This window comes from Ambystoma mexicanum, chromosome 1p (genome assembly GCF_040938575.1).
Source record: "Ambystoma mexicanum isolate Mex_15411 chromosome 1p, UKY_AmexF1_1, whole genome shotgun sequence".
In the NCBI taxonomy this organism is placed as follows: domain Eukaryota; kingdom Metazoa; phylum Chordata; class Amphibia; order Caudata; family Ambystomatidae; genus Ambystoma; species Ambystoma mexicanum.
In genome coordinates, this window is record NC_090921.1 from 839,722,068 (window position 1) to 839,749,258 (window position 27,191).

Here is a 27,191-nt window from a genome sequence, read left to right on the forward strand (position 1 = left end):
TGGGGGGGGTGGTGCTGACCTGTCCATAAAGCCATCAATGACGCAGTTCAAGTCGCCCCCCCATATAAAGGTCCTATTTCGGTGGTATGCTATCCTTTAGCATATTGCTCTGAGGTGTGATGGTATCCCGTGTTGCGGGAAGTACGAATTGACTAGGCAAATTGGAGTCTGTTCGATAGTGCCCCACATTATCACATACCTTCCTTCTTTATCAGACTCTAATCCTTGCAATTGGAAGGGCACATTCGGGTTCACCCATGTGAACACCCCCTTGAGTATTTGGAGTAGGGGGATCCTCTCCCGGTCCCAGCCCATCGATCTGTTAATTTGGACATGGTGTCTTCCGTGAGATGCGTCTCTTGCAACATTGCAATCGAGACCTTTTTCCTGCGGAGATAGGATTGTATTCGATTTCGTCTCCGGTATGAGCTCATCCCTCTCACATTCCACATCATGACCTTGAGTTGTGACGCCATCGGTTCAGTGTTTTGAGGTGGGCTGGCAGACCTCTTCTGGAGCCTGTAGTAATGCCAATCTGAGGTTATGAGACCGTTGACGGGAGTAATCAGGTTCTTCGCCCCCAAAGTTGTGGCATGCACCCATCCTGTGCTTCATCAGCGATAGTGGCATGAAGACTGTATAACTAACAAAACTCAAACTGGTACGCCCAGCGACTACCTCTTCGTTGTGGTGCTCGGGCGCTCTCGAGCCGTCCAGACCCATCCGGGTATCGGGCGCGAGCTGGGTCGGGCAGGTGGCTGTCCCGACCCGGATTGTCTGCGGGGGATAGGGCTGGTGTCTGGCGGAGAGGCCGAACGAGGGCCGTTTCTATGTAGCTAACTTAGTTGGATTGCCTTCTGAGGTCCGGTTGTTTGTGCTTGTTGTGGCCATTTATGGCGTCGTGTGCCGACGGTCTGAGAGACTCCATCTTCCATCTGGGGAGCATCTTTGCCATCTGCAAGGTTGTTATCTTCCAGCCACATGTTGGCGGCCGTTGGGTTTTCTAGGAATATGGCTCGCCCGTTGAAGATGACTTTCAAGCGTGATGGGTAGAGTAGCCTGTATTTCAGGTTTAGTTGTCGAAGTCTTGCTTTTACCGGGACAAAAGAGTTACTCTCCCTTTGCACTTTCTGAGTGTAATCGGGGTAAATGGTTATTTTAGAGTCGCCACGTTCGTTGGGGCCTTCTTCCCTGGAGTGCCGTAGGATAATTTCCCTATCCTGAAAGTAGCAATTATTGGTTGTGGAAATGATCCAGGTGGTGGCCGCTTCTGGAGTGACCTGTGGGCCCTTTCGACCGCAAATCCTTGCAACAGTTTCCTGGCCCCAATCTCCTGTTGTAGGAAGGATTCTACGTAGGCTGTGGGGCCTTCGTTTCCTTCTGGTACTCCTAGGATCCTAATCTTGCCCCGTCTAACCCGACCTTCGGCTTCCTCGGACCTCTCCTCCAGGATAGCCACTTTCTTCTCTAGGTCTGCAACCTTGGACTTCAAGGCTGCTGTTGCCCCAGCCGTTACTTCCATTGAAGTCTCGGTGTTTGCCACCCTCTCGGTTAATTTGCAGGCATCCTGACGCATGAGTTGAATGTCCATTTTAAATTCGTCGATCTTAGAGTCTGTGTGTCCCCAAAGAAGCAATAGCCTCCAATATTTGGGAGTGGTTATCTGTGGTCCCCTCCACACCCCCTTCTCGTGTGGGTAATCTCTGGGGCACAAGAGCGAGCCTGTATGGGGGTTTTTGGCTTGGCGGATACAAATGAGTCCATGGTGGCTGCTTTCGCTTTGTTCCTGGCGGCCATTTTGGAGTCTCGGTGATGCTGCCCCTGGGACACTTTAGATGAGTTACCGGTGGGGGTATCAACCGTCTCTCCGTGTATAGAGTGATGTTCCCAAGGTGTCAAAAGTCCATGAATCCGAATCTGCAGGGGGGGGGGTAGGGGTGCCCTTACCCTCTGAGCGTCTGACTCGCCGGGGCAGGGAGATCTGGGGCTGCCATTCGCGCTCTTGCAGCTGGTTCCCGCTGTCCTGTGCCTCGGGGCGACGCTGGGGAGGAACCTCCGGTGGTAGTGTGCGCCCTCAGCGACGGCTGAGCCCGCGTAGTGTGCCACGGGTGTACAGGTGCCGCTGTGGCGGGCCTTGCCCAGCGGTGAGAAGCAGGATGAGGGCTCTCCCTTCCGATGTTCTGCATGCGATTGTGCTCCGTCGTGTTGTCTCTGCTCGATCTGGCCACCTTAATCCCCGGATGTCGTTTGATGGCGGCTTCCTTCTCGGAGTTTCCGCTAAATGGCGCGGGGCGCCATCTTGGATGCGTATGGAAGCGGGGGAGGGAGTATGATTCGAGGACAATTTCGCCGACCAGAGGGTCCGATTTCCCAGTTGGTCAAGCAGGTTGTGTCGGGGTCAGCTTCTCCCACCTCTGCATCAGCTTTTCGTGGTCGTAGGCACTTCTTATACCGACAAAAAGGATCGAGAAACGGTGTCTCGGCTATTCAGCCTATGTACGCCATCGGCTCCAGGCCACGCCCCCTATCTGCTTGTATAATCTACTCCCGCTACCTCATATCAGAAAAATACAATCTGAGGGCCCTACACACGTGAGGGATCATGGGTACAGTGGACGTCGCACTAGGGATAGTATTACTGGCACGCCCTGTGTCGAGTTTCAAAAAACAAACTGTAATAGTCCACAGCTTCCACTAGATGTCTGCATATGCACAGCATGTGAATCTAAGCAGATAGAAGCATCAGAAATACAATTACGGTGAGTAATGTATCCTATATTGAATTTTACAATTCTTGGAGATACTTTGATGTATTTTACACTGATGGACCTTTGTGTGTTTCGAAATATGATCAGTCATGTGATATACTGATATATTGATCTGCCTGTAATGTGCTTTTAGACTGCAGATGTATGAATTTACAAAATATATTTCATTTTGTACTGCTGTTTGTGTGACTAGAACATACATGTATCCACCGTTTCGCTTTCCTAATTCAAAAACCATTGAGCATAGCTTTAATGACATTTTGTTTTTATAAGTGATATGAAGGTCCTCCATTTTTATTGAATGCTAAATATTTTCAAATGTAGTTCGGATAGATTTCTCGTGTTGCAACTTTCCCTCCCATAGTTCCTATGGACCCCCATTCTCTTTGCCCTGTTTCTAAATTTGTTTTGCTTCTTTGAACGGAAGTAAAGCCTTCAGCACCACTTCCCTTGCATTTTGCTCAATGTTATGGGGAAACTGATCAGGCCTTCAAACTATCAGCAGTGGGGGCACAGTTTCCAACTTTTGTATTTTTTAAGTTTACACACAGAACCTTGCATCTCTGGGTGGTAGGCGATTTTAACCTGCCTGCTAATTCCAGTACTGATAGTCGGGTCGATAATTTCATTGCTCTAATGATGGACCTTGACCTCCTGCAACTAATTCACGACTCTACTCATACACTTGATTTTATTTGTGCCCCATAATCATTGTTTGTCATTGTACCGATCTCTCCTATATTATAGTCTGGTCATTTCTTGATCGCCTTTAATATTTCGCTCCTAGGGCCTGCCAGGTGCCCCCCCTAAAGCTACCAGTGTGAGAAGTAACTGGCACAGGGTGGAATCTCATGTTCTGTCTGCTTCTCTTCTTGACCAATGTGCTCTTTATAGCCCTTGTACTCTTGAGACACTGGGTACGTCCTTCTTGACCATGGCTGATCAGCTCGCACCTGCCAAACTCTGTAAGGAGCTGGCTCGTGTATCAAAATCTTGGTTCTCGGAGGAACTTGGATCCCTAAAGCTCGGGCGCCGGCAGACCGAAAGAAAGTGGCGTTCTGGTTACACTACTGCAAATGGAACTGCCTTTTGGCTGGCTCTGGCAATTTATCAAAAGGCTATTCTGGTGGCAATTTTTTTTTTTTCTTCAGTGAAAAGAGCATGCGGTTAATTGGCCTAAAAGCATTTTTTGAGTTGGTGCAATCCCTCTCTACTCCGACTAAGACCAGCACCTCTATTGAGCCTTCACAAGTACTGTGTGACTCTCTTCAATTCTTCTGCTCTAAGAAGCTGTCCGCAAGGACATTAGAGACAACTCTATTTGGCCTGCAGCCATACCGACTACTCCCTAGTTGCCCACCTCTAATGCCTCATGGCTTTCTTCCCTGTCTTTTCTGAGCAAGACCTCTCCAAAGCCATTCAAGGCTTCAAATCAGCCTCTCCTACTGATGCCATCCCATTGGACATGCTTAAAGACATTTCCACGGATTTGATTACTCAAATTACAATGGTAGTGAATTTGTCCTTTCAAGAAGGGTTTATTCCTAGAACTTTGAAGCATGCATGTGTGCTTCCTCTATTGAAGAAGCCCTTGCTGGATCCAGCCGTGTTGGCAAACTTTCGTCCTATTTCTCTTAGCACTTTGTTGAAAGTGCTTGAGGCTTTGGTCTCTCCCCTCTTGCCATCCTTTATGGAAACCTCTGGGAACTTTGATACCTTTCAGTCTGGTTTCCGACCTAGGAGTGGAACAGAGTCTGAGTCTGTTTTTAATTCCGTGCTTGACAATCTTACCCACCTTGTTGATCAGGGCGCTGTGGGAGCTCTTCTTTTGCTTGAACTGTCGGCCGCTTTCGGCACAGTTGACCATTCCATCTTCATCTCCCATTTGTCGGACGTGGGCCTTGGCGGTCAGGTATTAAATTGGTTCACAGCTTTTTTTGGCCGATCGGTACCCAGTTGGTCTTTTTGCCACCTTTTTGCTCTGAAGCTATCTCACTGTTCTGCGGAGTTCCACAGGGATCTGCACTGTCACCTATTCTCTTTAATAACTATAGTTGCCCCCTTCTTATTCTATCTCATGGTTTCTGCTTTTACTCTGCGGACGACACGTAAATTCTGGTACGCCTGGATCTCTCCCGCCCGCAAACTGCGGTCTGCCCGAGAAACTGCCTTTAGGATTTGGGTTCCTGGATGGCCAAGAACTCAAACTTAATGGCTGTAAAAATCTGAGGCCCTTGTGATGGGAACGGTCCTCTTACTTACTGGACTCCTGACTTCTGGCCAACTTCCTTTGGGCTGTTCCCCTCTCCGTCCCCTGTAGTGAGAAATCTGGGGGTAAAGTTTTCATCCTCCCTTGCTATGACGGAGCAGGTTGGTGCTGTCTGCAAATCTGGGCATTTTAAATTGCGTACCTTTGCGGAAGGGTCTTCCTTTTTTATCCCTCACCACTTCTGTGCCCCTGTGGTATCAGAGCTGGTTCTTAATACAGCTGACTAATGTAAGTCACTTTACTACAGCCAACCTCGCTATCGGATAAACCGCATTCAAATGCTCCAGAATGCAGCAGCCAGAGTAGTCATGCGCCCTTCGGCACGCTCTAAAGTCACCACTCTTGAAACCACTGCACTGGCTTCCAATTGAAAAACTGATTTTGTTGAAATCCATGTGCCTGGTGCATTGAACATTTTATTAACTAGGAGCTGAATATCTCCAGGAAAAATGTGTGCATTATGTTCCTGCTCGCCTGCTTCTGTCCCAGGCTGCCCTACTTTTACCAATCCCCCTCCGGGTCAGACAGACTAGGACCTGGGGCAGGGCTTTTTCTGTGGCAGCTGCAGTAACATGGAACCAACTGCCATGGTCACTGCGTGCAACTTCTAACCATCTGCCCTTTCGGCAGGCCCTGAAGACCCTTCTTTTCTGAGGACCTTCCTTTTCGGTTATGCTGTGGACTTGCCTCTCTGCAGCGCGAAGATGCCTTCGGGTTTACGTTTGCTTTATAAGACTATTTAACATATAACCTACTTTTGTATCACCCTAGCTTTTTACACTTGACATTTTTGGTTATTTTTATGTGTGCCTAAAGACAAGCTGGTTGCAGCAATTGCATTTCTACAATGTTCGTGTTATTTCTAGTGTGCACATACGCAACTACTACGTAGGGCTACTTGGCTAGTGCCCTAAAATGGCTGTCACAAGATTTTCGCTTGTTTTTGGTCTTCTTCCTTCCTTGGCAGGTCAGGGAGTCTTTTGTAAGGTCATGCACTTGCCGGGGACAGCTGCTGCTTGTGTGTGTGTGTGTGTGTGTGTGTGTGAGATATCGATCTAGTCCCATTCCACATCTGTGGTGCCAGAAAGCCTAGGTGTGGGGCAATGTAAAACCGGTAGTTGCCCCTCTCGTGGCTACCTCCGTGTTAAAGTATAGAACTTCAATGGTTGTCGCTCGTTCCACAAGTCGCATCCTCCCTGAACGTCAGTGTCCCAGCATCAAGGGATCTTGTCCTAGAGCAATATTTGCGACTGGAAGGACATGTCGCCTGCATGTGGAGAAGGTCTCTGGAACTGTCACCTGAGGAGGTCTGCATTAGTGTTTGCTGTGTTTCTTCATCTCCAGAGGTTGCATCTTGCAGCTGCACCCCACCGGAAGAATCCTTGAACCCGCAACTCCTGGTTATCGCTTGCTGGAACCAACAGCGGCAGATTGAGCCCCAAGACCAACCCACAAGGACATCTGGGAAAAATCTGTGGCTGGGTTAGCAAACGCAGTGCATCTAGCCCACCTGCCCTTCGCAGGATAACATTGGGAACAAGTTCCTTTTTTTCCTTCCACTCGCCTTTTTGATTGTCGAATCTGGTTGGAGTAACCGGAAATATAAGAGAACATTTACTTAACTTTTAGTAAAATTGATGAACTATCACCAACACAAGTGAACTGTAACGTACCTGCAGAGATTCCCTCATTTGTCTTAGGGTTTGGCCAGTTTATGTTGGGGGAATTAACTTGTGACCTGGTTCCATCATTTATTGCATTTAATCTATTTACCAGCTTTCTGAAAAAGCTACTTTGAACCTATGGTGAATGTATAGACTTGTATCATAAGAGTATTGTGCAATAATACTCCTTTAGATACATTTTATCAATGTGTCCAGATGAACGACTATTTTTTACTTTATCTAAATTTAATTATTTTGTGCCATATTATTGAGGGCCCTTGCCCCACTCTTGAAAATAAGCCTTGGCTGCTCATCTATGATTCTTGATTCGGTTTCGGCAAACTTAGGAGTACCCTGTTCACTATAATTAGTGGGGGCCTTCTAAAATCTGTCTACCAGGCCAGATTCTAGAAATCCCTCTTAACGCCTTTCAGTGTGGAGTTCATTTACTCTGGTAGTACACCTGCCTTTTTCTCTCAAATGTTATTATTTGACTGCCTTTAAACCCGAAACTTGTACTGTATAATGTGCATCTGTTGGCTCTATTCTGCATTTAAAGCTCCAAGTAACATTTAAGGAACTTGTAAATAGTGTCATGTAATGGCGCAGACTATGTTCTATCTTAGTTTGTTATACCTGAGCTGGGAGGATAGTTATGGTATGTGGCGATCTCATCGGGATGCAAAGGCAGAATCTGGATTTTTTTTTTTCCTTAAAGAATCGGATCAAATCCGTTCCTTTGAGTTGGGTAATTGTTACTTCCTTTTACCACCGTGCTCCACTGAATAATTCAGGATATCAACAGAAAGAACATGGTTGACTGCAAGCTAACCCAGAATTTATATTAATATTTCTGAGGCTTGTGGAATCTGCTTAGATCACATGCTATGCATAAGCCGACATCTAGTGGAAGCTGTGGAGTATTACACTTGTTGTTTTTGGTGTTTTTGAAACTCGAAGGGACATCAATAGGGCATGCCAGTAATACTCTCCGTAGTGCAACGTCCACTGTACCCATGGCCCTTCACACGTCGGTCCCTCAGATTGGTTTTTTTCTGAAATCGTGAGCAGATGCTTATAGTGAACTTCATTTCAGCTAACACCATTTGCTTATGTCAAATTAAAATTAGTATACTCGTTCTGTATTTTTCCACCCGACTTGGATGACCAATTAATCGCCGCAATGGAAAAGATGACCGTTGTACGAATTCCAGCGTCAACAGACCCTTTCGGCCTCCGAAGACCGCACCGGCCCTAGGCCCTTACAGTAGGGAGAGTGGGGGGCAGTCATTGTAGAATGCATTTTCCCTTCACTTCACATTTTCACCTGGCTGCCATTCCCCTTAAACATGGAGAATACCCCATTTAAATTGTGCCCACGTGCAATAAAATACCTGTGGATAGACCAGCACCGGGTGTGCAACTTGTATCTAGTGCGCAATCACTAGGGGCATTGTCGAGCCTGCAAGCTCTTCAAACCAAAAACTCTTTGAGACCGGAGAATTATACGCTGGGCCCATCACGCCATGGAGGCCGAGGCTGCCATGGACGTGGAGGGAGGGTCCAGTGATAGCAGTTTCGCTGTCTTTACAGACAGCGAGGGTGACGGGGAACCGTTGGGTTCCCAAGTGCAGGCCCGACCCAGAGACAGGCCGGTGGCTCTGTTATGGGGACGACACCTGGCGGGGAAAGCGCTACCGACTACCCCCCCGTCACTAAACGCACATCCCTGGGCAAGGTTACGACATCGTCGACTCTGTGCCCACACACAGCGTCGGCAAGGGGGGCGATCCAGATAATCCCTGTCCTCTGGGCACTCGAGGTCCTGATCGCCCCATGACCGGCCCCACAAGTCTAAAGGCCAACAATACGCTGTCCCCAAAACATCGACCAAACGCCGACGTCTGGAGACAAAGGCTACGGTCCGCCCCACAGTCGAAATTCGACATCACATGCCAAATGGCTGTAAGTTACAGAAACGCTAATTTCACCTAGTGAAAAAACATGTCCCTGAGAGCCTGCTAAAAGCCAAAAAACTCCAGGAAACACTCTTCCGAACCACCCCCCCCCCCCCCCCCCCCACCCAAGAGCCCCAATCATAAGTATAAGCCTAAGGATGGGCCTAGTAAGGACAAGTGTATCCCTACTCATAGGGAGAAACACTCTGTCCCATAGGCGGCAGGTTCCTTGGCAGAAGACCTAAAGAACAAAGGCCAGGCTCGACTCCGTCCAGTCTACACCCCAGACCCATCCTACACCCTTCAGACAGGGATCTACCCCTCAGTACCCTGGTGTCATTCCCAGTTCAGCCACATGGACTGCGGAAGGCAGACAGGGTCATGACTCAGATGACCTTTATAGTCAATTTCTTCAAGAAAACCCCACAGGCTTTCCAGAACTTGCAAACCACACCGCCTACAGTTGAGGCTTCCAGCCCCCAACTAAGAAGGCTCGACCTGATGCTCTCCTTATTCCAAGTCCAGTCCAATCTATACAAGTTGATCAGTATGAGGTTCACACAGACATAAGGCCGATCAAGAAACTGATCATTATGATGAAGAGGAGGGCTATTATCTTGCCTCACCAATTCAGCAAGATTCGCTGGTGGCTGATTCGCCAGCCGACAATCAACCTCTCCATAATGACATGCTAATTGGGGCAGCTGAGCACTTTGGTGTACAAACGCAAGCAACTCGGCTAGACAAGGACTTCGTAGAGGATATCTTGGGAGGGGGGGGGATAAGAAGGCCGTCGCCCAATTAATTCTGATTCTACCTTCTGTCCAAAGGATTCAACCTTCCCTTGAGACACCAAACCAGACGCAGGCAGTCAACTCGCGGGTTGAAAAACCTTTCTGCCCAGCGACATCTGACCTGCTCTACATCAGGGGCTAGCTCAAGCGAGATTTGCTTGTGGTTACCACATCCCGTAAAAGGACAGGGACACAGTTGGCCTGTTGGCGAGTTATAATTGCCACAAATGGGATGAGATCACTACCCTGATGAGTCTCAACTAGCGCTGGTAGCAGCGGAAGGAAAGGCAATTTACAGCTGCATTCTTATAATATTGATGCCGCAGACAATACGGGTAGGATTATTGCTGAAGGGACAATAATTGAGCTCCACGCGTGGGTACGCCAATCCGGCTTTAAACTTGAGACCCAGGCTACACCACTTAATATGCTGGTGGAACCTAGTCTTATTTGGCAACGCCATACAGGACTCATTAAAGTCCGCCAAGGGAGAATACAATGCACTAAAATCTCTGGGCCAGCTGATGAACAAACCACCAGGCCAAAGAGGCAGAACAAATTTTCATCGGTTTCGTGGCCAAAAGCTCCGGTTACGGACAGGGTCAGGGCGCTTCCTGGTATAACCACCAGGGGCAAGCCTCGCAGGGATTTCGTTTTTTGTCTGAAAATAGCTAAATAGCGCAGGAACAGTGCTCTGTGTTTAAAACCATTTAAAAAGGCTGACTTTCCCTCTTTTCAATGGGCATGTGCTTTGCCCTAATCTGCTAACCTGATCCTCGTGGCAACAATAAGATTGCCGCCGCCTTATTGCATTGACTTTGCATGCCTGCTGTTTTCAAGCTAATTCCATTGTGTGCTGTGATAGGTTGGCTTGTTGATTTTTGGGCCAATTGGGGACCGGCAGGCTTCAGCCGGCCCCCTTCACCAAAGGTCCACTTCTAAGGCCCTTGTCAGCTTACTTGGTCGCTACATGAAGCGACAACAAATGCCAGACCCTCCCTGGGGCTGTCGGCTCATTCAGCCATGTAACTGGACTACCTTGACTTTCTTCTCAATCCATGTGATTAGCTCCCTCCTTCTTGCCCCTTCTCTTCCCTTCCTGAACCTTCAGCCTTACCTGTGCATAGCATTTGCCACCATAAGTCAATTTTTGGGTGTGTTATGTAAACAAATTTGGGTGTGTTAGTCAAATTGGGGTTGTTTTCCATTTTTACTTTGATCCTCTTTTGTAACCTGCTTGCGATTGTTCCACACTGCTGCACTTGGATATTTTCTCCCTCTGCCTCCTCTCTCTACCTGCACATGGCGTTTTTCTTTTTCTCCTATCTATGCAAACTGCTTCACTATCAACTATCCTTCCCTTTCTGGTCAGTCTGGTAAGAAAAAATGTAAAGGATATGCTGGCCTCCAACCCAGGCTCCCCATAGCTAATACCTATTCCAGCCCTTCTGCCAGACAAACCCTCCCTGACATTCTTTGTCATTCCTTCGCCAGATCTCTGGACCCTTCATAGGACCAGTGCTCTGTCCTGTCTCCTCCTCTCCCATTAATGGTGGCACCCGCTGATAAGTTCTCTTGGATTCCTTTGACTCCTCCAGAGTCATCATTAATGTCTACCTAAATGGCACTGTCATAGCCAATCTCCTTCTCTTTGATAGGCGGTTCCCTCACATCAACTTACTCATCTCCAGCTGTCCCCTACTCTCCTCCCTTTTGCTACCTTGCCCTGCTTTCCCTCCTTCTGCCCCATCTCAAGCTCCGTCCACTCCTCTGCAGGGCGTACCTCTGATTTGTACCCCTCCCGGAAGGTCTTTAAGGCTGGCAACCTTCTACACACACTCAACTCTCGTTCTGCTGTCACACTCCTGACATCTGCCACCTCCTAGAAGAACGTGACCTTGATGTCCTCGGTCTTACCGCAACATGGTTCTCGGCCAGCTCTGTCACAAGCTTTGACACACTCCTCCCTGATGGCTACAAGATGCTCTCCGTCTCCAGATCCACCCTGCCTGGGGGGGGTGTAGCACTGATCTTCCCTGAGTGGATTCCTACTTGGATCATCCCCACTCACTTACTCCGCATTCGGATCCCTTGTCTGCAGTCCCTCTCTGTGCCCCCCCCCTCTCTCTACCACGCAACTCCTCCTCCTTGGTGACCTCAACATACATCTTGATTCACCCTGTTCCTTATCTGCTCACTTTCACGACCTCTGCGATTCACTATCCCTCTCTATCCTCCGTTCCGGCCAGACTCACTCGTCTGGTCACACACTTGATGTCTTGATCTCCTCTGGCCTTCCCCTCTCTACTCCCCACTCCTCTCTCCTGGAGCGATCACTGCTTCCTCTCTTCTAATCTCTCATCATGCCTACTCCAAGATTGCCACCCACCTTCTCGGAAATCCGGCCCATGAAGCGTGTCTGCTAGAACCCCTCCACCCCCCCAGGCTGAATCATACCCTGTCCCTTCTCTACTCGTCTATTTCTGCTACTCTTGATGCTCTTGCCCCTGTCATGAGGATCCGCTTGAAGTCCAAAGCCAAGTGCAACTCTTGGTACGACTCTGACCTAACTACACTTAAACGTAAGTGTAGGGCGGCTGAGAGGCAATGGAGGCCTGCCATCTGCTCCAAAGACAATACTGAGTCGCTGTCCGCAACAAGAAGAGTCCACATTCAAGCCTCCGTCTCTGCAGCATCTAACAACTTGGCCGAACTCTTTAAAATCTGCAAGGAGCTTGCCAACCCTGCTGCTGTCTCCACACCACCTCTCGCCTCCCAGCAATGCCCTTGCCTCTCACTTTATTTCCAAAACTCAGGACATCCTGTCCACACCACCCTCCTCTTCCCCTCCTCCCTCTCCTTCTCGGCGGGCTGACCCTCCCTCAGCTATCCCCCCCACCCCCCTCTTTCTCCTCCTTTCCTCCCCTGATGAGGTCGCTAGACAAGTCCATTCTATCAAAGCATCAAAATGGGTCATCCCCATTTCTCTAAAACCATTAAGGACCACATTGATACCCTTGCTCCGGCCCTCGCTGTTTCTGCAACCACTCCTTTGCCTCTGGATCTTTCCCCTCCCCTCTGAACTCCCTTATGCATCCTCTCCTCAAGAAACCCACATCTGATCCGTCTTGTCCGGCTAACTATTGCCCAATTTCCATTACTCCCTTTTTGAGTTAAGCGCCTGGAAAAGCTGGCCATCTCTCAGCTTAACCTTCATTCCGACTGTCGATTCTCTCCATGAAAACTAATCTGGTTTCAGAGCTGCCAGAAGCACAAATTGCTCTCCTGAACATCAGTGAAGACTTGCTGTCCAACCTTGATTCTAATATTGCCTCTGTTCTCATCCTACTTTATCTTGCCTCTGCCTTCGACACGGTCAACCACACGACCCTGCTCAATCGGTGATATCCAGTTTGTCACGGAGACGATCAGGCTCTGGCCTGGCTGACCCCTTTCCTTTCTGACCGACCCTCCCAGGTACAATTTGGGTCCTTCTTCTCTTCTATCTTCCTCTAGCTGTGTTGTACCCCAGGGGTCTAACCTCTCGCCCTGCATTTTCAACCAATACCTGGCAACTCTTACTGCAGTTCCATTTTCTGCTCAAACTTCCAGTGCTATGCTGATGACACCCAACTCATTTTCAGGCTTCCTTCAGCCACCTCCTCTCCGTCCCTCATCTCGGATTGCCTTCAGAATTGGTGTGCTGCCAACGATCTTTGTCTAATTGCCAATAAGACTGAGATCCTCCTCATTGGTACACCTTCTCCTGTGTTTCCCCTCACTCTGGCCTGCCTCCAATGTCCCTCCTCCTACCCCTACCTGTGAGGCTAAGAACCTCTGGGTCATCTTTGACTCCACACTTTCCTTCTCTGCACACATCTCTGATGTCTCTAACTTCTTACTGCAGCTCCTTCGAGGTACTCTGCCTTTCCTGCGAAGCTCACTGTCTCCCAAGCTCTGGTTCGGTCTAGGCTGGACTACTGTAACAGCCTCTTTCTAAATCTACCTGCCTCCAATCTCCGCCCTTTACAGCTAATCCAGAACAGGACTACAAGACTTGTCCTCGGCCTCAAGCCTGGGGGGGGGGGGGGGGGTGTTTGTATCTCTCGAGCTCTGAAATCCCTGCATTGGCTGCCTGTGGATGCAAGGATTGCATTTAAAACCCTCTGCATTGTCCACAAGGCATTCTGGGACCTGGGTCCAAAATACCTTCAACTATCCCTCTGTAAATACCTCCCCTCTCGATCCCTGCACTCCTCTACTCCTAACTCCCTCAGGGTCAGTCGTTTTCAAAGAAACTAGCTGGGGGTAGATCTGTCTTCGGGTGGGGCCTCCCTTTGGAACAGCCTCCCGGCCCCCTTGAATCTTGAGAACCATCTCCCGTTCCATAAGCATCTCAAGACTGTCCTCTTCGCTTCCGCCTTTAATCCCCCCCCCTCCAAACACCCCTCCCCTGCTGATCTGTCGTCTCTCTCGGTACTGTGCACATGGCCACCTTCTGGCCCAGTTACCTGTTCACCCTGCCTCCTTCCTGCACTGCCTCCAGGCCACCCCTGCACTGGGGTCTGTATTTGTACCCATACAGTCCCCCTCCCACCCTTCTTCTGCACTTATCAGACACACCCTATCTGACTAATCCCTATAGACTAATCTAGCACTTGCCACTTGCTGGCTGCACTTCCACTGCTCATTGCCTATATTTTATTTATTCTGTTTCTCTCCTCTGTACCGCACTTTCTACTCTTCCCCCTCTCCCGTCCCTTTTCCATGCAATTGCGTGTTGTCAATATTACTGGGCCTAGTAAGATCAGTGTTTTTGTTTCTCCCTTGTTCACTTCCCTTTGCCTGGTCGCGCTCTGAAACACTTGTGTACAAGCGTGATAAAGGGGCCAGCGCCGATCTCGTGACCGGGGGAGGTCCTTCACATTTAGAGGTGGAGGTAAACCTCCTAAGCAATGACAGCCTGCTACAGGTCCCCTCCCTCTCCAAATGGGGGTGGGGGGGGGCGCAGCAGGGGGCGCATCTCACACTTCACCCACTCATGGGATGGAATCCCCGAAGATAAGTGGGTGTCATCGACGCTAGCGGGAGTGGAGCTCATCCAAAAACCATCAAACCATCCCACGCGTCAAGGAAGATCAACGAGAGAAAAACTCGTCCTTCTCGAAGAAGTTGGCGCTCTGCTACGCAAGGACGCCATAGAGAATTAGAGATCGTACCAGTGAACGAGGTAAACGAGGGTATATATTCAACCTACTTCCTTGTGCCAAAAAAAATGATCTATGCGCCCAGTGCTACACTTACGCCCTGCAAACAGTTATGTAAAGCCACCAAAATTCTGTATGACAACGCTACAAGAGGTAATCCCCCTGCTAAAGCGGGCAGACTACATGGCAACACTGGATATGAAAGATGCCTATTTTCAGATTTCAGTGTTCCCGGTGCACAGAAAACTCTTGCATTTCAAGATGGCAATCCAGCACTACCAATTCAAGGTGCTACCCTTTGCAATAGCATCTGCTCCCAGGGTATTCACCAAGGTACTGGCGGTGGTGGCAGCGCACCTGTGCAGGGAGGCAATCCCAGTGTACCCCTACCTGGACGACTGGCTGATCACAGGGGAATCACACCATCTTTGCAGGTATAACGCGCAAAGAACCATAAACCTTCTCTTCCAATTGGTCTTCTCAATAAACGAGAAAGCCAAGCCTTGTGCCAAACGCAACAAAACAGTTCCTAGGGGCTGTATTGAACACGGAAGCATGGTTAGTCTTTCCATCTATGGAAAGGGTTCAAAACATGCTACAGCAAATACCTCTATATTAAGCCGGTCGCCAGATAAGCATATGCAAAGCAATGCGATTTACTAGGCATGATGGCGGCGTGCTTTTACATGGTCCCACACACCCATCTGCACATGCGCCACGTGCAGGTTTGGTTGTCGAAACAATGGTCTCAGGCAAGCAGTCAGTGGGACGATCTAGTGGTTGTTTCGCCAACACTAGTACACAATCTACTGTGGTGGACAAAGGAGAACCTGTTAAAGGGGAAAACCCTTCCACAACCCGAAAGCGCAAGCAGTTGTTATAACAGACCATCCCTCTCCGGGGGGGGGGGGTGGGCACTACCTTCAGCACACGGTCTGTGGACTTGCGTCACTGCACAGAACCACATCAACCTGCTGGAACTACTAGCAGTATTCAAAGCGCTTCAAGCATTCGAAGCACAGCTGACGAACCAGTTGGTTCAAATCCTAACAGACAGCACCACTGCAATGTTCTATGTCCTCACGCAGCGGGGGGCACACTCGCTCCAAATCTGTCCAAGCTGGCAGGGATATGGGCACTCAGACGGGGGATGTTTTTATCCACCCAACATGTTCCAGGGGTTCTCAACACTTTGGCAGACTGATCAGAGATCTCCTACCAGAGGAGCACGAGTGGCAACTAAACCCAAGTGTCGCAGACCACATCTTCAGTCCGGTTACCCCACACTAGACTTTTTTGCTACAAGAGAAAACGAGCAATGCCCAGACTTCACTCCCATGTTCCCCCAACCAGACTTCAAGGGGATCGCCCTATGGATGAACTGGTAAGGGAAATTTGCTTATGCTATAACCCCCCCCCCCCCCCCCAAGCCCCGACTCCTTTTTAATGAGCAGAGTAGTGAACACGATTCACAGAGAACAGATGACGCTCATCCTAGTTGCTCCCATGTGGTTAAGGCAGCCATGGTATCCAAATCTGTGCAAACTGGCGATGTGCAATCCCCCCACCAATCAAACTCCTGTGTCAGACCAATCCATTGACCCAACATGGAGGTAATAACAGTGCACCCTCAACCACACTCCACGAACTTGGCACCATGGCTCCTGTGGTCCGAGTGGGGACATCTTAATCTACCACAGTGGTGTATGGAAATCCTCAAGGAGGCACGAAAACCAAACACACAGTTATTTCGACAAGTGGAGGAGATTTGTAATTTGGTGCCAGTCTAAACAAATAAACCCCATAGAATGTACTCCTTCCCACATTCTAAGTTATATGCTCCACTTGCTAGACTCAGGGTTAGTATTCAACTCTATAAAGGTACACCTGGCGGCTTTATCGGCTTACACTGCTTCCTCGAATAAAGTATTGTGGTGGAAAGTGACGGTCATCAAGGCATTCGTCGAGGGAGTAAAGACTCCACCCTCCAATTTCAAACCCACCGCCAGGCTGAGACCTCAATGAAGTACTTGCAAAGCTCATGGGTCCCCCATTCGAGCCTATGCATAAGTCAAGTCTTAAACACCCGACATACAAGGCTGCCTTCTTTGGTGGCTATTCCTTCCATAAGAAGAGTTGGTGAATTGCAAGCTTTGTCAGTGCAGGAGCCTTTCTTTGTCATACACAAAGACAGACTGGTTTTACGTACACATCTATGTTCTCTCTGAAGTTCATTTCCAAATTCCACGTGAACCAGTCCACTGAGCTACCGGCTTTCTTCCAGAATCCAACTAGCTCAGTTGAGGTAAAACTCCACACTATTAAGGAGGGTTGTCCTTTACTAAGTAAACAAGACAAGATCGCTTAGGAAAACAGACCAATTGTTTGTCTCCATAGCACCAGGCGGAGAAGGAGACTGTATTTCCAAAAATGTCATCTCCAGATGGATAGTCAGATGCATACAACTGTGCTATTCATTATCAAACAAAACACTGCCTTTCTCACACCAAGCGCTCGCTCCACAAGGAGCACAGGAGCTACTCTGGCATTTATCGCAAAAATGTCCCCTTATACAGCATTTGCAAAGCATCTACATGGAGCTCAGTACACACTTGCACTCAGCACTACTGCATTGACACTCATTCCAAAGCAGATGCATAGGTGGGAAAAGCGGTTCTATAACATCTATTTGCTGCTGAACCTTCTCACAACCCACCACTTTCTCCTAACACTGCTTGCTAATTATGCAAAGCATATGATCTAAGCAAATTCCACAATCCTCAGAAGGGATACATTACTCACTGTAATAATATTTCTGATGCTTGTATGTGCTTAGATTCACATGTGCCGTTAACCACGCCCCCCCCCCCCCCGAGAAGGTGCATAGATGTTATGAGCTTCTGATATTTATCTGCTTGGATACACCTGTACTCGCGCTACACTTCATGCACCTCATGTCAGAAACAAAACAATCTGAGGCACCTCGACGCGTGAAGGACCGTGGGTACAGTGGACGTCCCACTCTGGATAGTATTACTGGCATACCCTGTTGACGTCCCTTTTCGAGTTTCGAAAACTGTAGTACTCTGCAGCTTCCGCTAGATGTCGGCCTATGCATACAGTGATTAATGTATCCCATATCCATAGATAACATGCATGTGTCAATAATTTGTACCTCATGGTGTAGCCAGCCCCTAATGAGCTGTGTCTTATTGCAGAGCATAGGTCTCAGTTGTTCCAAAGAGGCTACTTGCCACGGCTGTGCAGGGCTATTCATAAACATACATGAGCTGGGAATCTGCACCTTCAAGCAAACCATACTTGAAAGGCAACACTTCACAGATCTATCTTGAGGCTGAACATTGAGTAACTAATCTTCACCCTCCCAAGGACGGGCGGGGCTGGGGGCCCATTGGCTGCAACAGCCAGGTATACCACAGGCACTGTTCTCTAGTGCAGCTGCCCTTCATGTCAGTGCTCTCCTATCGGGAATGTACAAAAAATGGCCCAAATGTCCGAAGTCGACATTGCTTTATCCTCAACACTTCTTCAGATTTCTTATGTTCTCTGTACTTCAAATGGAAGCAAAGCATGCCTCCAGTTTGGGTCCTCTCTCCTCAAAATGAACCTGTACTGGTAGTTCCTGTGCTTCTGCTGAAGTCATTGAGCTTGGAGCTGAGGTTGTCACCTTCTGCCTGATTCAGGGTCTGGTAGGTGCTGCCAGTGGCTGTCCAGCAAGTTTATGCCCTCCATGTACACATCTTGCTTCACTGCCCAGGCCCTATCGTGAGCTTAGCCCAGCTCCAAAGCCCACCATCAGAAAGCAATCAATTCTGTTGCAGACCCTAATTTTTCAAACCCTCACAATGCTCTGTTTAATTTACCGATCTTGGGCTTCCAAGTCTGGCACACTATTGGTTTCAAGCTTATAAATTCCAAATATACATAAGCGGATGGCGTATTTGACTATATTTTTTTTAATACTAAAACTAGACACACTTGTGCAGGTCCGACATACAATCAAAAATCTTCATCCGGCAAGTTCCAGTGTTGGGGGAGGGCTGGCAGTGGCAGTTGTATTCTGGGTCTACTTTTTGTGTCCCTTTTTGGGGCATTGTTTTGAATTAAGCCCCTTCACTTCCTCTAGGTACTACATTGTATTGTGATGAATCAAGGGAATTCGTCCCCAAGGGGGAGCCACCCCCTTTTAGTACCAGGCCGGTGAGCCCGCTACATGCAACACCCTCTAGGGGACGGAAAGTGGGATCCCATGTGGGGGTCCTTCCACCTTAGCGAATAGGCCGTCACTTAGCAGGGAAGCTGTCTCCCTCCCTACCTTGTTGAAGAAATGTGTTTCCTGAAATGGATATTTGGGAGTTGCGCCAAATCACTGTCGGAAAGTTTTGCCTGCTTTTGGTTTCTGACCCTATACTGTTGACAACACAACACAAAACCAATGGAGTGTGCCATCTCCTTTCAGAGATGTATATAAATACCCTTTGACATTGAATGAAGGAGAGTGAGCTGAAGTGCAGCACGCAAGCCTGTGGTGCCAAGATTCAGAGGACGGCCCATACCCATTTGAGACGGATTCAGACAGCCAGCCCACGCAGATGGATTTGAGCGCAAAGGAGCAAGGAAGCCCCTGGAATGCTGCTCCCTACAGTCTGGTCCGGAGCTGGAAAAGCTTGTCGCCGCCATACCGAGAAGATACTTGACGTCCTTAACCATGGTCGACTGGCACCTGTTGGAACTGACGGTGCAGAACCCATGGTAAGCAACTAAAACAGGTGCACCAACGCGGAAGACCAATGAGAAGTGGGAGCTGTGCTGCAGCATCCCCTGAAGAACTTCAGACCTGCGAGATCGGGACGCGGTACTCAGTGAACTGGAAGGAAGGCCTTGGAAAGACCCCAAGTCGGGCTACTGGAACAAAAGACCCAGGAGGGACTGACATCATCTTGGTCCCATCAGGTTCCATATATATCCCTGTAGTCCCATAGGTTTTTTTTTTTGCATTCAGCTTCTGCAAGCTTGTTCAGGATCTCTTGTGCCTTGCTGTTTCAACGTTAGTGGATTCTGCTAATGAAAAAATAAAAGCAATGACTGCACGTATATGTATCTGTCCTCTAGCTATAGAACTGTGCACTTATGTTCTTCATGTATACGGGTGTGTTTATGTGATGCAGTGTGGATTACGAATGTGCTTCGTGTTGCCACGTTGTGGTGTCACTAGTGACGTCAACTTCATTGCTTCTTGGTGCTTAGTCAAGGCTGTCCATATAGACTTCGGTCCACGATCACAGGCTCTTTTCCCACACATGGAAGATTTGCATTGTATTCCATCTGTATGGCTGGCTGAGAGGATACCTTTTCAGTGTACTTGTCAGTCATTGGTGCACTTGGGACTCATCCGAAATAAAATGGGTGGCTGCGAGCATTTCTGGCTTTTCTTCTTGACATGAACTTAGGAAGGCGGAGGGGAGGTCTCGGGACCCCGCCCCCCTCCTGAGTCCCCCCTCTGCTCGACCACATCCTGATATGTTGAGCCTTTAGCTCTCAGCTGCCATATCTTCGTTATTCCTCTGAGGTGTCCATAGTAATACATTATCGTCAAACGTCCATTCCGTATAACTGCACACTCCTTCCAGGTTGAACCACACATACTTTCCTTTGTAGTATTTGGCATCAAATGGGTTTTCCAATTTCATTGCTTTAGGTGGGAACATTTCATTGTTTGCTATTCTCTCAGCGTGTCTTTCCTCCACTATTTTGTCTTTTGTTCCTTCTATATTTGCACCCATTAAGATCTTCATTCCGATAGTTTCCTCTGCAGTTTCCTCTGCTGACTTTTTGCACTAAACGATAGATCTTCAGCACGCATAGTGTTAGTCCTGCCAGTACGAGTGCTCCCAATATCACCTTCAGCCCATCTGATGGCCATGACAGCATCCATGACCATATGTATGCCGTCCAGCTTTGGTCCTTTCCAGTACCCTTTGCTTCCTCTTCCATTTTAGCATGCATCTGTGATAGCTGAGTTAGTGTCCTGTTCTCAGTCATTGGCAGGTATAAATGTGCAACGGGAACTCCCATTGTTTGCGCAAACTCCTCCTTCCATTCTTGTGAGCAGGTCCAGAACATATCTATTCTGGAGCGCCAACAACCTCACTACTTGGAGCTATTCCTTTATTGCGTTGAACCCTTTCACTGTGGAGTTTAGTCATTCCCAGCTGCAGCCATTTCTAATTTGTGTACGTCTGTACAGATGGAATGAATGATGCAAATAACATTCTGCTAAACAGTCTGTCTTCTCCTGGCAATTCATCCAGTGTTTCTTCTGATTTCCGTGAGAAATAGTTCCTTCTTTTCACTCTACTAATTTTCGCCGGCCTTTGCCTGTTTGTTATCCTTCCACAGACCTTTTCTTCCTTTTTGTTAGTCTCCATCTTCAGGAAGTCCTCAATACATCCTTCCATGGCACAACCAACAATGGCATATTTGTGTACAACCGAGCAAACTGCACCCCAGTTGGGAGGCAGCTCCTCATATGCCTTGGATCCGCACGCCCAGTAGTGATCCATCGGTACTGCAGTGCCTGTCCTCCTCGCCGTATGTTTTTCTATGTTTCGGCATCTTACATTTACCAAAATGATGGAGGTGGAAGTTGGGGAAAGAGGGCTGGCGTCTTCATTCTGCACCCACGTGAGCAATCTTGCACTTGCGTTCCACTCGTTCAGGCATTTATTATTTTCTTCTTGCACCTTATTCACTGGAGATTGCGCTAGAGTGAGCGCCTTGCTCCCTACCACTCCATCCTTCCATCCTCCATGTATACTTGACCATACACCAGTATCTGCGGTCTCTCTCCGCACCCAGGCTCTCCTCCTATCTTTCACCCTTGTCAATGGTTTCAGAGTTATAGTCTGTGTCCCCCTGCTTGTCGTCCCTCAGTTATATATTGTATTGCTTCATCTAACTGCAAATTATTGTTCATATGGAGTGTCTTCATGTAATTGTCCTCATATGGGAGCGTTGCTTGAGACACCCACCTCAGTTTTGCTGTCTTCCCTTGATATCTCCCTCGAGTTACCATTGCCAGGTACATCAGGCACTGTGCTCTTGCCGCTGGTATTTCAGTTGCTATAAACGTTCTGGAGGCACTCATGGCATAGGGGAATCAATGAGCAGACATAATGGCTCTCCCCAGTGGTTCCCTTGCCTACTTTTGTTATCTGCTTGTACCAAACACTTGAGCAGTGTCAGTGTGATATTTACCCCTTTCATGGCTGTCTCCACACTGCACTTACCTCTCCTTACCGTGCTCTTCTGTCCGCCTGACGTGCTTGTTCCACCTGCTGTGGTTGGGGTAATGTAGCGGTAGCGCTGGCAAGTAGTGATATTCTCCTAAATATAAATGCAAATACTCCATTTGGAATAAAGAGACACAGAAATGTTTTTTTTATTTCACCCATCTTTACCTGTCCTGCATGTTTCTTGTGCAGTTTGAAGATGTAGTTGCCCGCCTGACATGCGCAAAAAGGTGTGTTATTGGGTTAGTATTTAGTTAATTCTTTAAGCTCCGTAGACCAGGTAGTCATTAATCGCAAACACCTGCTCCCACACTAACTCCTAGGCCCCTCAATATGGCGAGAATAAAGGGTTGTCTTGTCAAGTTGTGGGTAAGCTTGGGCCAAATATTCTACGAAGTGAGATGGTACACTCTGGGTGGCCATGCTTGGAATCTGCTGGCCTTCTCAAGTTGTGGATTAATTGGTCCGTGAAAGTATTGGGGTGCTAGTCAGCCGGTAACTTAGACAATCATCAATTATTACAGTCGGCTTGCTCTACAAATGTATGTAGAGAATAAGATAACAAGCTATATCCTCACCTAAATGTATGTGTAGTTTGAACGAGTAACCATTGGGAGTCCTCCACTCGGCAGTGTAAGTTAAAGATTATCGTTTTGCTGCTGATCGTTGGCCCTGTTGAATTTGTTGCCAGGCGAGGCCGCTACTTGGTAGGGCTTGAAGTCCGAGCGGTGGTACCACACAGTCTTCCCCTCAAATGTTTTTTTGTCCCAGAGTCCTAAAGTTCATTGTCACTGTTGCCTTCTCTGCTGCCTTCTGGGCCTCCCCGGTGTTGTATTGGCGAGTGATAAAGGGGCACTAGCAACCAATTAAGTAATGTAATCGTACATCTCCTGACCCAGCACATTTGCACTATTCTCTGCGTCCGTCAATGCCCTTGTGGGAGGAGCCAGTGGGATTTGCATGCGTTGGTCTGTCAATCTCATGGGCGTTAAATGGTGGTCGGAGCCAGGCTTATTGCGCAATGCAGAGAGTGCCAGTGACAAATGGTGGAGCCAGTGGAGCCAGTTCTTCTTTGTGCTCTGCTTCGTTTTAGCTATTGCCTCCTTTACCTCCTTAGTGGTCTGGTTTTAACTTTGCCTACCCAGAAATAAAGTTCAGACACTAAATTAGCCAGGAAAAATACTTTAGATCTTGCAAGTAGTCAAATGGGGAACTCTTCCCTGGGGAGGATCGAACCTTGCAATTGCAAAATTCCATGGGGGGTGGGGGGAGGTGTCTGTTCCTCCTAAGTCACTGTATGCAAATTCCGGGAGCACACTTTTCCCACCCATAACCTCTTAAGACTGGCACTGGTGTGTGCCCAATGATTAAAAGGGCAACACTAGTTGTTGGGTAGAATAGCCTTTTTTAAAAAAAAATATTTATTTATTTTTGGGTCCTCATTTAGATGGATATTGCCACCAAACTGTAAATATATGTGCACCTTTGCTTATTTCAGACTTGCCATTACTTATGCTATGGTCCTTTTATGTAAGGAAAACAAACTGACCTCTTGCCTTGCGAATATCTTTTGTATACCCTGCAGGCAAGAGTGCTATACTACCCTCCATCTTCTGGGCCACACTTTTACATTCACAATTGCATACTGTCGTCTTCATGCCATACCCTTCAGATTTGCATGCCTGACAACTAAGTTAGTCAATCGGATCACCTCAGTGTTCTGTAGTTTCCTGGACACCATTTCTTAAGTGCCGTCCAGCTGTGTTTTGTTTTTTTTTTTTTTGTTTTTATTTTCGTTCTACTTAATGGTTCGCATTGTGGGGCTCTTGTAATGGCTATGATAACATTGATGTGCACACTTTCTTCATCCAGCTATGTACAGGAGCACATTGGGGAGCATTTGCATATTTGCATGCTTGAAATTTCTTTTTCAATGTTTTCAAAATGTAATTATCTGTAATGAATACATAGTTTGGATAACGATTTCCCTGTTGCAGGTTTTCCATTTTCGTTGTGTGCTTGATCCCAAATAATGTACACTGAAGTGTAAATGTTGCTTTGTCATTAGTTTTGACTTTGTTATTTTTCATTTTCAGACTATTGCTGATGTCATTCGAACATGTTTAGGACCAAGGGCTATGATGAAGGTAATTTTGTTTGGAAAGAACTGTATGCTCTTAAGTCAAGGAAATGCGCCACTGCACTAATCTTATTTCTCCCATCACTACTTCTGGCTGGTTGTTGCTTGAAACGAGTGAGGGTGTACGAAACGCACAATGGTTTGATCAGTGATTCCTTTTAATTTCAAAACATAATATAAATATACTACATTAATCTATTCATAAAGACTCGCATATTAGCAAACCCTTCAATCAATTCAAGACCAGCAACGACGATATTCACAATTTAATGTTCAGCATGAATTTGAAAGTATAGCTCAAGATTCGGCAACTATAATGACCTAGGCCGTATTACATGTTACAAAATTCTATCAAAGAAAATGCATATGCGAGTTATGGCTGAAAGAAACAGTAAGGCCATAGGAGGCCACACGAAATACCTGTTATGATTGAAACATAAGCACAATCTGAAGAGAAGCTGAAATATACTGTAAAGATCGAGCAAAATCATACAAATAAATGCCTTAAATAGAGAATCAACTGCTAGAACTGTAAAAGATTAACAGATGGCCAAACTTTTTTTAATGATTCCTCATTCTCTGCATGACTGTTTTAATTCATCAAGTTTCCATATTAACAGTGGACAGCCATCGTCCCACATACAAATTAATAGTATAAGACGGTATGGCATTGGCCTCATTTTCAACAATATTCAATACCTGCACACGCCTATATGAATAATAAAGACCACTTCTCTTCACAGATTATGGGGTGCCAGAGGTATTTCCTGCCACTGGTCCTATCCATGCACATGACCCCCCCCCTAAATCTTGCTCTTGGCGTGTCCATGCCCTTACTATAATTATCTAATGCATTCTTTCAAAATTGTTTTAATTGGTGTTTGCCATTTTTATTTAGGTACTAGTTTGTAAGTTACATTATTGCACATAAAATGGCTTCAAAAAATAAAGATGGATACTGCAGATTGATAGAGTTGGGAGCACAAAACCTGTCATGCAGTGGAAGGCATGGGTGGTATGCAGGGGGGGGTCCAGCATGCAATTGTTGTACAAAGATAGTATATTCATGCTATGCAGAACATGGCATATGTTAATAGTGCAACATGATGAACAAAGGGTTTGTATAAGGCTGGTTCTGGGTGTTGTGGGGAGAAGGGTGGCCAGGCGAGAGTGCCAGGTGACCTAATGCTTTAGGCATTGCTGGAGCACTATTGTGCCGGCATCTGCTGGGGAGGTTTAAGTTTGGTTTAGAGGATAGTGAGGTGTACTGTGCTGATGGTTAAGATGTTTTTTTTAAAGATCCTGCTGTGGCCAGCTGCTCTAAGGAGCCAACTTGGTACAACCGGATTCCACCGAGGTATTTGAACAAACTCTGAAAGGTAGTGATTGAGCAGTCAGGCTTACCTTTTGGAGGAAGAGTATTGTGAAGGAAAGTCAACAAATTCAGAATATGTTGAGGAACAGAGGCCACACATTACACACAAAGCCTCTCCCTCAACACTCTTGCTAGGTATGTACAATCTTACATAAGCCTATTTACATATACAGTTGGGGGACCCCAGGATGGGGTTACCTTCCCAGCTCTTCAAAAAGTGGGCCGGCTAGCACCTTCCGGCGGGGCCCTTCCACGGAAGGCACTTGCCTGTCTGTACCTGTCCGTAGCCGATCATACCGTCTGCCAGTTACTCTGCCTCTCCTACAACCGTCCAGCTCAGTGAGTACTACTACAGTAGTAATCTACTGTAGTAACAACCTCAGTGTTTTACACACTTGCACGCCTCCACCCCCCACCCCCCTCCCCAACCCTGACGCTCACTCAGAGGCTACAATTCCTAATTTCAAGCCTATGCTCACAATGCCTGCTGTGTTCACGCCTTGCCACGGTCAGTCTACCGCCGCCTCAATTGGTAAAACTGTATTTCATGTCCACCCCCTTACCTAGGCCAGTCTGCCGGCTTCTCAATTGTCAAAATTGTATTGTGTTCACCCCCTGCCACTGCCAGTCTACCTGACAACTGTACCGTTTCCCCATTGTGGCAATTGCATATCGTACTCGCCCATTGCGCGTCCAGAAAGCCAGCCTAGCTGCTCTTTTGCCATCTCATTGCTCACCACCGGTAACTAACACTATACCCGCCTAACTGCATTCGCCCCACCTTTGCATACCAATGTATCCCACTACGCAACCTCTGCCCTCATATACTCGCACATCAAAACACTCCATGCACCACTCTAACGCGACAACTCTTCTTTGCAGTAAAACTCACACTAGCTACAAACACGCACACTGATCCATCCATGATGCCCACTTGAACATATCCCTCTCCCCCACACTCCCGTCCACTTCACACTCCCTCTATGAGCAACCTTACGGCCCCTCCAGACTTTCAAACCCACCTAGTATCTAGGATTGCCAGGCTCAGGTCATGCACTGAACCCTCACTATACCCCAGCCTCCGGAACCCCACGGCTAGGAGAAATCTTAAACTGGTCTCTCTCTCATCACATCCACATCCTCACAAAATCCCATGGCCAAGTTCTAACGCCCTGCCCGCCACATCACGCTTGGCACCACCCCAAATGGCCCTCTGCCTCCCTGCACAGTCTACCTGCACGCTCTTACCTCAAACCACCAAACGTATCCATTCCACCTCCTCCTCGGTAATCCCTCTCCTTCACTCATCTACTTCTCTGCACCCTTCTTCCCTCACTAAACAAACACCCCTTCACACGCTCTCGTGTGCTCTTATTAATGCTCACTCTCTCCGCCCATGCTCCCGAAATGAACAGCCTCCTCACCACTCGTGATCTAGATCTACTTGCCATCACGGAAACATGGCTCCATGCAGTCTCTCTCGCTCTACTTCAGGGATACTCCATCCTCCGACAAGATAGACCGCTCTTGAAAGGTGGAGGTGTATCGCTCATGTCCAAGGATGCACTATCCATCAGGCTGTGCAACTACCCCTGGGAAGCTAACGCCGACCTTTCATCCAAATTGTCCTTGTCCCCTAACTGTACTATACATTTACATATCATATATGGGCCCCCAGGCACAGCCCCCGACTTCCAAGGGCA

The 27,191-nt window shown here is 47.8% G+C and overlaps 1 protein-coding gene across 1 annotated transcript in view; it reads left to right on the forward strand.

Moving 5' to 3' along the window:
* The window catches only part of CCT3 (chaperonin containing TCP1 subunit 3), a 538,625-nt gene that overhangs the window by 66,410 nt on the left and 445,024 nt on the right, over nt 1-27,191 (forward strand). Inside the window, exon 3 of the mRNA XM_069652818.1 lies at nt 24,070-24,120. Within this exon, the coding sequence (XP_069508919.1) occupies nt 24,070-24,120 (51 nt within the window). The remainder of the gene's footprint in view (nt 1-24,069; nt 24,121-27,191) is intronic.